The following is a 13,029-nucleotide window of genomic DNA, read 5'->3' on the forward strand; positions in this document are numbered from 1 at the left end:
TCAGCCATTTGGAGAGGTGCCTTGCAAGAACTTAGAACAAACCGAGTGCCAAGCATACTGGCCCGAGCCCCCATCTCTTTGATGTCCTGATGTCTGATTTGCTTGTGCAGTGCGGGTGATGCGGAAGTGGCCTGCTGTGGCACTACATATCGGTGCTATATAAAAAAATGCGATGAAAAATGACCACTTAATGGTTGATGGCCCAATGTGTTTCTGTAAAGATAGAGTGATATCATTACTGTGCTTTGCACAATATTTCATAATACATTTCCATTATGGATTTAGTGATTTAAAAAATATATCTCTGGTATAAGTGACATTTAATGCTTTGCTCGATACGATGTTGGGGACAGTGCATGCACGTGTGATGTAATAACCAACTCTTATCGGCACTGAAGTGCACATATTATTATCCATTTATTAGTAAGGTGGTACAATTAGGAGACCTTTTTTCTTTTAATATGCAAGTTTTGAATCACCTTTCTATAAACATTACACAACCTTCATACAATTAACTCATTTACTTTACCTTAATTACTGTACATCACACACTATGTTTTATGGCAGATTGACTTAATTGGCCCTAATGAAGTGGAAATAATGAGTTTATTCCTTGTACAGCTAGCATGTTTCTGGGCAGCCAATACGGCTACATCACAGAGTATATAAAGTTGTGGCACTCACCAGGAAAGCCAGAAGTACAAGACATCCCTCACGGTAAGTGATATACTGCCTGAATTTTTATGCTTTTGGTTATATGGTAGCTATTGCTCTCTTGCTTAGTTAATCTAAATAATTTACCTATTCATAGGATTAAAAAAAATCTTTAAAAAATTAAAACACTGATGATGCTTACATTTATATGTTATAAAGAGCACAACTGCAAAGATAGAATCACAATACCAACTACAATTTCATAGAAGTTACAAAAAAAAAAAAAAAAAATTAAGATATAATCATTCTAAAGAACTATAAATAAGTGTATTACAGTATGGGAAAAAGGTGAGTTATTTGCTGTTTATAGTGCATAGGCATTCAATAAGGTGCATCTAATAATGTGTGAATGTATTTGTGTATATTTTTACTATGAGATACAAAATTTCAGAAAAATAAAACAAATGTTCTTAACTCTCAGATAGTTTATTGCAATAATTTAAAAGTATTATGCATTAAATCAAAGCATCATTCCTCACATTACATTACAATGGTATAGATAGGCTTTCTAATGCTAGCAACAGAAAAGATGACCCTACAGAAATGATGATCCATCAATTCAGGTTATTATTTCTGTCCTAAACTTATTTGACCTCATCAGTACAAGATATGGTTCAATGGCTTTTGCAGTGTAAGGCCTGGAGACCACTCAAAAAATTGTCCCTTCAGGTTTATACTGTGGTAACAACTTTTCTCCATACCTGTTCTGACTAAAGAACACACAGACAGGGTGTGGAGTCTGGAGAAAAAGGGGTATTTAAATTAAAATAAAGTTACTATTATATTTACTGGATGTTTAAAGGACAGAGATATGCAACCAAGTGTTTGCATATCCTCTATTTATACATACATTTTTATGTTTATCCTTTATATATTAGGATTATTTCATTTTTAGAACACACAATAGAGCAAATTATAACAGAAATCGTGATGAGTATAATAACAATGTAGAAACTGTCGAAATTAAATTTATTTCCATGCTGCCAGTGTGATGCTGATGAAAGAAATTAAGCTAGAGTACAATTCTTAAAATCATTATTATTTATTTAATATAATACAGACGTCATCAGGTCACACAGCCAGAGCCGTCCCTAGCCTAAATTACGCCCTAGGCAAGATTTTGACTGTTGCCCCCTAGCACTGCCACTAGTTCCGTCTCCCCTTTCCCAGCACCATCAACCCTCATCATAGCAGTCATCATTTTGGTGTCCCTACCCGCAATATTTTAAATAGAACCAGCACACCCATTCGGTGCCTTTTTTGCTGAAAATTTGTCTTATTTGCATTGTTATGACCAGCACACACAAGGAGCTTCTGCTGATTAAAATGATATGCAGCATGCCTATATTCTGTGTGCGACTGTGGCTGTACCTGCATAAGGAATGCTATGTTACAGTGATTTCCATTAATACACTATTTCATATGCAGATACAGCCTCACTCACACACAGAATATAGGCATGCTGCATATCATTTTAATCAGCAGAAGCTGCTGATGCCCCTAGGCATTCCAAATGCCCTAGGCAATTGCCTAGTTGGCCTATGCCTAAGGCCGGCCCTGCACACAGCTCCCAGTGTCAGATGGCAATATACACGACCACTCTGCCCTGGGCGAGGTTGTTACATCCAATTATATGTTCTGTAGACAATTCTACCACATACATTGTGTACACCCATGACTACAGTATGTATGGTCTTTTTAAGTGTGATTTCCATTCTTGGCTCAAAACATATAAAACTATTCACACGGATAGATTAATCCCATGATCAGTTTTGAAACGTGTGCATAATTTATTCTAGAAGGAACTGAAGATCATGCAACTTACGTAGCACATCCTTTTGTTTCATACAGAACATCTGGATTTGATTAGTTAGCTAGAGAAAAACAAGTTACTAATGCAATGAGATGATATTGAAATAAAAATATAGATATACAATTAATAGAAATATATATCTTTGACAAAACCCAATAAAAGGAAACCCTCCTAATGAAAGAGTCTTGTAAACTAATTTGTATTTCTTTCTTACAGCTCAGAGAAAATGATGGCTCCAAAATACTTTGCTTTCTTATTCACTTTTTTAGTGTTTAAAACTGTATATGGTGAAGAAACTAATACAAGGTAATGGAGAAATTATGTTTGATTCCTAATATACTCAGCAAAACAATGCTAGATTAGGTGTTTAAACTGAAACAACTAACAGATGGATTAGACTTTATCAGAATGGCGGTAACAGGAAACATATTTTTGAAAAAAATGCTTTATTCTTTAATTAAACATTTTATTCTATGTTCAAGGAGTTTTGCAAATTAATTGTTTTGTATTTTCTAACTATATTTAAGCTTTAGCGCTACTACAGGTTACTTATTGATAAATAGGCCCCCAAATAACTGCAATATGTTCTTCTTTAGCTGAATATATTATATACCATAGGCTAATACTGTGTAGCACATAATCAAAAGAAAAAAAAAATGTAACAAAAGAGGGAATCAAAAAATAGCTAACAACATAAGCAATTAGAGGTATGGGGCTAGTAAACTGTAATTCTAACCCTCTGTTCCACTCTTCCATTCTACCCCATCTGTGTCATGCTTGTCTGTCTACTGCTCCTCTAGAATGTAAGCTCTCACAAGCAGGGTCCTCTTCCTTCAGATGCTCTTCTTTCTCTTACTTAAACCATCTTCCATGGTCTCAAATCCTGCGGTTTTCTTCAACATTTATACTTATTTCAGTGTTTATGTATTCTGTACTTGTCCTCTATTATCTTCAACTGTAAGTCACTCTTTCCTGTTTAGCTTATTTGTTTTTATACACTGTAATTGGGTGCTGCAGATCCCTTGTAGCACCAAATAAATAAAGGATGATGATAATAAAAATAACAATTAGGGAAGTTTGAGTTAAAGTGTGTTCAAACTGTGCGATTTTGCTCATGATTCGATCATTGAATTGAGATTGAATCGAATGGCAAGCAAAATGCATTTGATTTGGACTATATAGTACAGATCTGTACTATATAGTCTTACGTGCACAGTCTATTTTACTGTTGGATTTACACTAAACGGTGGAGTGCATAAGGATCGAATCGGCCTCGAATAAAGCTGAAAATCATTCAATGTCCATTCAATTTTGACTATATAGTCAAAATTGAACTCTAAATCTCACTGTGTGTACACAGCAATACAAATTAAATAGGATAGTGGTAATATATGGTTGAGAATGGATAGGAATTAGTAAACAGCACATAATTGACCATAAATGATGGTAGGTAGCTGCTGCTGGGTGCATAAAAAGAAGGATAAATGCATACAATGTTATCTGAATTTTAACACTATTAGGGAGGTATTCAATCCCAGATTCCAACTGTCGAAATGTCTCGTTCGACTGAAATTCGACAGCCGGTATTCAATGTTCTGGCTGTTGAGTGTCGGAAAGTGGGTGTGTCGGTGAAAACATTCTTGGATTGTCGAAAAACAGCCGTGAATTCGACAATCCACCATAATTTCTGTCAAAACAGATCCGATTTATTTTAATGTCGGATCTGTTTTGTCAGAATCTGCCTCCACTGCTGTCGGAAACAGCAGCATTGTATAGGCAGCCTCCACTATTTTCCCCAGCGGAAAGAGCGGATAAGCTTAAATACCCCCGCACCCCCTTAGGCACAAGTCAGGCCACATCTCCAATATGAGACAAAGTTTCGGACACCTGTCTATTAAAATACCATAAGGAAATTTAGCATGTTTAAGGGTACAGCTCTCATTATAAAAATATATAAAAGGTACCATAAATAAATGATAATATATATTTATATAAAAAGGTAATAGGAATAGGGAGTGGGGCCAGTGACAAACCAATGAGTACAATAGTGGACAAGCCTACTGTGCTATACAGGTGTCCAAATCTAGAACCTTATAGATCTATTGGTCTTGAAAGCAAAACACCTTATGAAGGTTAAGCTGATCCTCTAATTGTTTACAACTCTTGATGAAAATGACATCATGTCTCTTCCAGATCATCACTGAGTAGTGAGGTTGCAGAGCCCATGCAGAGGCGATACTCAGAGGCTATTCTCGCCAGTGATTACAGCAGATCAGTTGATAACATGCTCAAAAAGAATTTTGTGGACTGGTTGCTTGGCCGGAGAGAGAAGAAAAGCGAGTAGGTTGCCCAGTTTTAATTTTATACAATAAATATATCATATACTAGACATAGAAACATAGAATTTGATGGCAGATAAGAACCATTCGGCCCGTCTTGTCTCCCCGTTTTTAACCATATTGTTACCCTTAAACCCTATTTGATTCTTATTTCTTTGTAAGGATCTCCTTATGTCTATCCCATGCATGTTCACATTGTTCTACTGTCTTAGCCTCTACCACCTCTAGGGAACGCTCTGAGTTGGGAGCAAAGCAAAAGAGGAACAAATAGTTCAATGCGAATGGTGCAAATAAAATTAATCTTTCTTGCATGCAGAGTAAATACTAGCTGCTTTTACTTGCAATCATCGCATCAACTTTCAAAATGTCGACATCACAATGTCAGCAGTTATGTCGACATTGTTGAAATAGTTATATGGAACATGTCGGTTGCTGCAGAATGTCAACATATTCACAATGTTGACATGCGAAATGGAGTGGACATGTAAAAGGGAATGGAGGGAGACAGTAGAGTTAGGATTAGGCACTAAGGGGGAGGGTTAGGCTGTGAGAGGGGAGAGTTAGGGTTACAATTAGGGGATAATATTACTCATGGACAGATAACAGCTGCAAAACACCGACACCTGATCGCCGGAGCCAGAACATCCTGCCGGAGCTGGGTAAGCAATTGCTGCACCGAGACACACTGTTATGCCAAGATTCTAATCAAAGTGGCATTTCATCAATGACATGTTAATATGTCGAAATAACAACCATGGGGCAAATGCAATTATATTCAATTACCACCTTCTACTTGTTATTGCAGAGCCTCCTTGTGTACAATTGTTGTTACAGCTTGTACTGACTCGAGAACAGGGTACATAAAGCTGAAATTTGTAAACACTTGTCTCTTCTGGAAACTGCTTCAATATATAATTGTTAATAGAGTGAGTGTGCTTGTCCTTGGGTACAAGGATGATACGTTTGCATAACCATGAGTTGCCATCTCTTGAAATTATGATGCCAATACATTCCTTTTTGTTACTGCTCAGCTTTAACTAGATGGATTATGATGAAACAATGGACCTTATTCTGGTTGATTCGTAACCAGACGCCGCCCTGCAAATGCCTATATGCATGCCCCCCCCTTGCATGCCGCATTCATATGCACAGGCTGCAAATGGATGTTTAACATTAACATCCATTTGCAGGCTGTGGGGGACACCCACATCATTCGATGGTCGCCGACCGTCAAATGATGTGGAAGGCACACACACATCTAAGGTTACTCTGAGGTAACCTTAAATGTGCGTGGGCATTCAGAAGGAAGTGGGTGGGCAGCTGACATCCGCTGATGTCAGCTGCATGCCCCCAGCGCCCATGTCCCCAGGTGATTTCCATGGGAACACCCAGAGTTTTCATGTGAACGCCCATGAAACGATTGAGCGTTCCCATGGGCGCGACTATCCATCACCACGCCACCCAAGCCTACGCAAGACATCGGTCCCCATACAAACGTACCAGAATAACCCTTAATGTGTTCATTTCTATGACTACAAAATGATGCACATTTCCTTAATATCGGTTCAGTAGTTTTTGCGCCAACTTAAAAACAACATTTTTATATTAGTATAATTACAGTGCAGGCCCAATTCAATTAGCAGGGATTAGCCTGCACAGTTTATGTAGAATCAATAAGTGCCCTCTATTTAATTAAATAACTTTACCCTGTGATGCGTGGTATATAAAATATTGAACAGTTTTGAACAGTTTTTGCTTTTACACTGCAAATTTAAATCCACCTGCAGTGCAGCATGTTTGTTTTACTAAGGTGGGCAATTATTGTTACTGGTTTTACTTTATGTTTGCTCTCAACACAGAATTGGACCCCAATCATTAGTCATAATTAATAAACCACAATTGCATTTAAATTAGTCACTATTATGTATATCTCAATAAATATTTTGTTTCATATACTTATAGAGCTCTCCTGTCAAACAGCTGGAGATGTTATAATCTTATCATAAAACTTTAACATTAACTGGAGGGCATTTTTATATAGCAAAGGATATGTTAAATCTCAATAGCGCGGTGTAAAGGTGCATACACGTTGTACAATTGTTTTTGACCAATTTCGTTGAAAGACATTTCCCTTGAACCCAGTGTCCTAGACGAAAAATGTTGACGAAAGATATTGACGACAGATGAAAGATTTAGCTACAGTTTATAGGCTCTTTTTGAAAGATATCCAAATTGTGCTGCATGAACAGTTGACGAACAACCTTGATGAACAACTGGCGGGTATGCGCATCATCATTTGTCATTCGTCGCAAATGCACTGAAAGATATTTTGACCAATTCCATTCAGAATGGCCGAAATGAATGAAATTGGCCAAAAAAGTTGATAAAAAAAAATTGAACAGTGTGTATGCACCTTAAGATATCAAGGGCATAGCAGGCGTAATGCCTATAGCCTGTACAAGAAAATAACATAAAAATATATTCCATATTTGTTCAAATCAAAGAGTTTGCAATAAATCCTGGGAAGCCTATTACTTGCTTTAGGATTCATACAGGTGACCATCAGACAAACCTTCCCCCTCCCCCCAACTCGAACCCTCCTTTCCCGCACCCTAACACCCCCTCACCCAGACTAATGTTTACCCACCCTGTATACTTACAACCAGGATGACCGCCAGGGTGCTAACTGGATACCATTGCTTTGTTCGCTCTGTTCTAATAGGACACCTCTGTATTGACTAACCAATCTTAATTCTTTTGCATAGAAATATTTCTGAGCTCAACAAGAGGCAAATGGATTTTCAAGTTTCAGACCTCAGTATGGACAAAGACACAATGGATGAGCCTGAAGAAAACAAGAACTTTATACCTTGGCTGTTAAAAAATAAACACATGAACAGGTAAGGAAATAAAAAGGCTTAAACCAAACATACTGTAAAGAACATGTGAGGAACAGAAAGAGCAATTGTAGTATTCGCATAGGACAACCCTCACACCCAACACCCACAATAACAGCAGATAGATTTGGAGACCCCCATCTAAGCAGTGAATAGGGGGGGATGCTCATTAACATAAGGCCACACCCCCTGTCTGTATGCACTTGCCTTCAGTCCATGTCATGCTGCGCAGAGGGGAACAGCCGGAGACAGGAGAAGACCAGCAGCTGCTCATATGCTGCCCAGCATTAGACTGCAGAGTCTAATCCCGGAATCCCAGGATTGGAATCTCCAATCCCAGAAATCAAATCCCTGCAATTTTAGGGATAAATCCCAGTATCCTACCGCTCCCAATCCCAGGATTGGCCACCCTACCTGCGTTCAGGTAATTGGCACCCAGTCAGAGCGGCATCCCTCCCTGTGCAAGGCTGCTTGATTAGCTGCATCAAATGATTTTTCCAGTTTGTTTAATAAATGCATATCCCAGAATTTACTAAACCAGTACAATAGAAACAGGCAGATTGGGGCCACAGCTGATGACACACGCCTTCCCTGAATATTCTTGGGCAAGCCTACTTTCTCTGACACTCCCTGGAGATGACTGGATACCACCCCCAAACAGTGATTTCCTGTCAATCAACTTGCGTATGGCCAGCGTTAAATTTTTTTTGCTTGATTTCATCGTCATGCATGCATACTAAGAGCTGAACGCAAGCACAGTCATTCGATTCTCGCCTGATCTGCAAATTTATCAGGAAGTTGGTACATTTTGAAAGCTGAACATAGGGAAGATAATACTTTTTAGCACATACAAAAGACTTGTGAGTTTTGTTCTTACTCCAGTCCCATCAACTACATCTAACTATATAACAGACATTTTTGGGTTGGAATTACTGTAGAGCACAGATTGGTCCTCTTGGTAGATCTTCGCTTCAAGTACAATTTAGCAATAACTTTTGATTTAATTTTAATTTCCCTTCAGTTTTTCTGGGAAGTACACATAGGGAAATATGTATAACAGCTTGGAGAGTTTTAATGTGAATAGAGATACATTAAAGTACCAAACTATTTATTTTCAAAAACAGCCTTTTCAATGACAGTTATGAGCGGACTAGCTGGTACTTTATCTATCCCGTACAGTCCTTACTTCCTGGCATATAGCTACAATTTACACAAGATAGTCCATATGTGCAAATTGGTATTATTATCTCTAGTAGCGAAGTCATTATACACTTTTGACACTCAATGGGAGATGTGGGATTGAACTGAGCCACAGGAGTGACCCCTTGTTTGAGGGAGGAGTGACCCCTTGCCCAGTGTGACCCCTTGTTTGAGGGCCCACTCTCTGACATAATTTACCTTATACTGCATAGGACTATGATGTGTTCTATACAGTGCATTGCTGTTATTAATCTAGTACATTATCATGAAAGGATTATATCCGAAAAGCCCAGACCATGTATGGTCACATGATTAGTCGAGTCTGTGTCGGTTGGTCGCACCCTGTCTGGAGGCTGGCCACACCCATTAGCATGGGCCCCTACTACTGCATTCTCCTAGTGGACCCTTCATGCTCCAGTCCGACACTGGAAATGAAGCTACTCAAAGTAACCAATCAGCTTCAGATAATTTAAAGACTCTGCTACATACTGTATATTATAGCTAAAGTAAAAGCATATTGGTGGAAATGGGCAACTTCTCCACTTTATCTTTCATTTATCTAGCATTTCTGGTCCCCAGAGAGGCCATACCGAGGTACTTTGTATTTGCCCCTTATTCCACTACAGTCCTCCCACTTCATCTTATCCATTACACAGAGGGCCACTATGTGGGCTGTCTGCTCAAGTAGCTTATTTGTAATTTAAATTTCCATTTGATTTGTAAATGGCAAATGATTTTGTACCTCATTACCTTTTAAATGTGACATTATGAGCTTTAATTGATAACATTGTCATGACAATGTTTTCTTTTGTGTATGTGACACTTTATTAAATTAATGTTTAGAGTACACAGGAATTTAACTTTATATTATTATGAAATGACTGTGCAAGCGTATGGATCACAGTACGCATGCACAATGCCAAGTTGGGTGAACAATCCCTTATTTGGTAGTGACAAGCATGCCCAGGCATTTTCACGGAGGACATGTGATGTCGGGTCTGGCCTCGATCAGCCTGTTTCTATCACAGAGCTGTGGCAGGGTCAAGGTTACGCACAAACTGCACACACTGGAAATATCATTAGATGGTTGAGTGAGCTGCATATGGGTTTGCAGCTGTATGGTGATCAGTGATATTTTTGCAAGCCAATCACAGACTTGCACAGGGAGGATTTTTTCTCAGGGATCAGAAATTTCGCACAGCAGCAATCAGGTCTTAATAACACCCATATAGTGAAAGAATGGAACACTCAGGGGGTTTAACACTGGATGCCACCTCCAATAACAGGTCTGCATTATAATATAGGTTCAACCATAATGACACTACATGGAATACATACGGATGACCGGCAGTCAGAATACCGATGCTGGCATCCTGGTAGGGGTCCTATACGAATACTTACCTTTTCTCTGCCCTACCCTAACCCTCCCTACAGCTCAAACTCCCCCCCCCCCCATGCAGCCTAAGCCTAACCTGCCTACCACACCACCTAAACCTAACTGCCCTGCAACATAACCCTAAGGAGGGCTTCTAAGTGCCTAACCCTCCCTCCCAACAGCCTAACACTAACCCCCATCTCCCCCCGGCCTACAGCCTAAATCTAAATCCCCACTAGTTCCTAATCATAACACCCCCCATGATTTTGGGATGCAGGCATCAGTATTCTGTCCACAGGATGTGGCATTGATCTGGAAGAGAAGAGATTCCAGCACTTCATACACACATCACATTGCAGAAATGTAACTATATTCTACATAATTTATAACTGCCTTCTTAGTATTTTCTTTATTTTTGTGCAGCTTCCATGATGTTAACGTGAAGGTAGCAGTATGTCAAGAGACCTTGGATCTACTCATGGCAATGGATTTGTGCACTGCTAGGTGAATTTTATTTAACATATCTACAATTCTATAACGTTTTATAAAAATCCAACGCTAGTAATTTGAGGAAAGAGTGGTAGTAGGGTATTTTTCCTTGGATATTATCTCCATCACTTATACAGGGATCCCCAAATTGCGTCATTTTCCTGATAATGGGATGGGCCCTAACAGACCAGATGCATCTCCTACCTGGATTTCTCCTGGGTGTAGATATACTAAAGCTTGAAAATTAGGGCCAGATTTATTAAGCTCGGTGAAGTGTCTGGTTTTTATCACCGTCCAATCAGCTCGTACCTGTGAAGCTACAGGCTTGGTTTGAAAAATGACAGGTAAGAGCTGATTGGCCGGTGATAAAAACCAGACAGTTTATCACTTCACCGAGCTTAATAAATCTACCCCTTAGAGCAGGCTTTCCCAACCACGGTCCTCAAGGCACACCAACAGTGCAGGTTTTGTAGATAACCAGGCTTGAGCACAGGTGACTTAATTAGTACCTGAGTGATTCTGATTAAACCATCTGTGCTGAAGCCTGGATATCACTAAAACCTGCACTGTTGGTGTGCCTTGAGGACCGTGGTTGGGAATGCCTGCCTTAGAGTGATAGGTACCAGCCAATCAGCTCCTAAATGCCATGTTACAGGCTGTGTTTGAAAAATGACAGAAGATAATTGGTTGGTAGTTTATCACTCTCCACGTTATAACTTTTTTCGGTACTTGTTTCCTAGCACGGCGCCCATCGGGTCCCATCGCATACCTCGCCATGCTTCGGGTTCACATTGATCGTGGCGTGGCGTTAACAATGGGGGGGCATACAATGAAAAATGGGGTCTGGGGGGCATTTAACATTGGTTCCAATGTAAAAAATCGTGTTGGTCGGGTCAATCGCATTGCATGCAATTTGGTTGCATGCGATGCGATTGACCCGATTTTTGCAACCCAATTGCATACAATTAAAATTGGTGGTGCCGTGCTAGGAAACAAGTACCCTTTTTTCAATATAAAAAAACTAAAACAAAACAAAATCCCATATCGTGCTGTTGCTTTCAGTCTACTTAAGTTATCATACATTTACCTATTTATAAAAAGTAAAGTATGTTGCATATACCAAAGCCTCTCTTTTCTTCTGATAAAACAATTTTTTGTCTCCACAGATTCCCATAATTATTGATAATAATAGCCACAGTCATCGGACTTAAGTATTGTCAGCTGAAGAGGCTGTAGAAATGTTTAAAACTCTCTAGTAGTAACCAGAATTCAAAATGTATTCACAATGCAAACAATAAAACATACATGAGAAATAATTGTGTTTTCTGTTGTGTTCCTTGAAGAGTACAGTACAAAGCTATAGAGAATGAGGGCATTCCAAAGCAAGAGACTGCACTAACTAATACCCCTTTCACACTGCAGCCATAACCCAGCAATTAGCCGATTTTTAACCGTTTAAAAACGGTTATAGCTGCAGAGTGAAAGCACCAGTTTTAAATTATCGGTTCAAGAAAACTGGTAATTCAAAACAGTTAAAAAGAAGGATCCTACACAGTTCAGACCCATTATTTTTTCAATGTGAATGGGTCTGAACCAGTATTTTGGATCCCACACAGGTCCCCCCCCCCTCCAATGGTACCTGGACAGCACTCCCCCCTCCCCTGATACTTGCCAGCGCACAGGGATCCGGGTAGCGGGGTCCATGCATTGCTGGGGAGGCAGCGGGGTCCATTCGGCAGATGGGAAGTCAGCGGCGGGGTCCAAGCGGCGGATGGGAACTAGTATCGCTAGTTTTTCCCATCTGCCGAAGGGACCCCGCCGCTGACTTCCCATACGCCGTAGGGACCCCACCGCCCACACTGCCCATTCACCGAACGGACCCCGCAGCCCAGCACTTAATCACCTTCAAGCACCACAAATTCTCTCTTTATTATGCATTAGTGAGTTATAGATATTTTAATTCTAACATTTAGACCTGATTTAGGCAATCTGTTCCATTTTGGCATTCAAAGGGTTAATAGTTATGAATTTATCAAATGTGGCCTAATATAAACCAAGTGGTTGTTTCAAAGATCTTTTGTATTTGGGTTTGAGTCGATCCATCGAGGCTCAATATAACTGAATCCCATTTCTTGTAGAAAGAAATGGGAGCCCCCTTTTCCACATCTGGTTAGGTAGCTTGTCTTTCATAAAATAACAAAT

The 13,029-nt window shown here is 39.5% G+C and overlaps 1 protein-coding gene across 2 annotated transcripts in view; it reads left to right on the forward strand.

The window, feature by feature from the left end:
* Positions 1-12,124, forward strand: part of GIP (gastric inhibitory polypeptide) — a 40,909-nt gene extending 28,785 nt beyond the window's left edge. For both annotated transcript variants that reach the window (XM_083145443.1, XM_083145444.1), the window contains exons 2-7: positions 622-717; positions 2,744-2,833; positions 4,721-4,867; positions 7,632-7,766; positions 10,762-10,842; positions 11,994-12,124. In XM_083145443.1, the coding sequence (XP_083001569.1) occupies positions 2,754-2,833; positions 4,721-4,867; positions 7,632-7,766; positions 10,762-10,842; positions 11,994-12,003 (453 nt within the window). In that variant the 5' untranslated portion in view covers positions 622-717; positions 2,744-2,753 and the 3' untranslated portion in view covers positions 12,004-12,124. The remainder of the gene's footprint in view (positions 1-621; positions 718-2,743; positions 2,834-4,720; positions 4,868-7,631; positions 7,767-10,761; positions 10,843-11,993) is intronic.
* The last annotated feature ends 905 nt before the right edge of the window (positions 12,125-13,029 follow it).

This window comes from Crinia signifera, chromosome 6, assembly GCF_055691185.1.
Source record: "Crinia signifera chromosome 6, ASM5569118v1, whole genome shotgun sequence".
Lineage (NCBI taxonomy): Eukaryota > Metazoa > Chordata > Amphibia > Anura > Myobatrachidae > Crinia > Crinia signifera.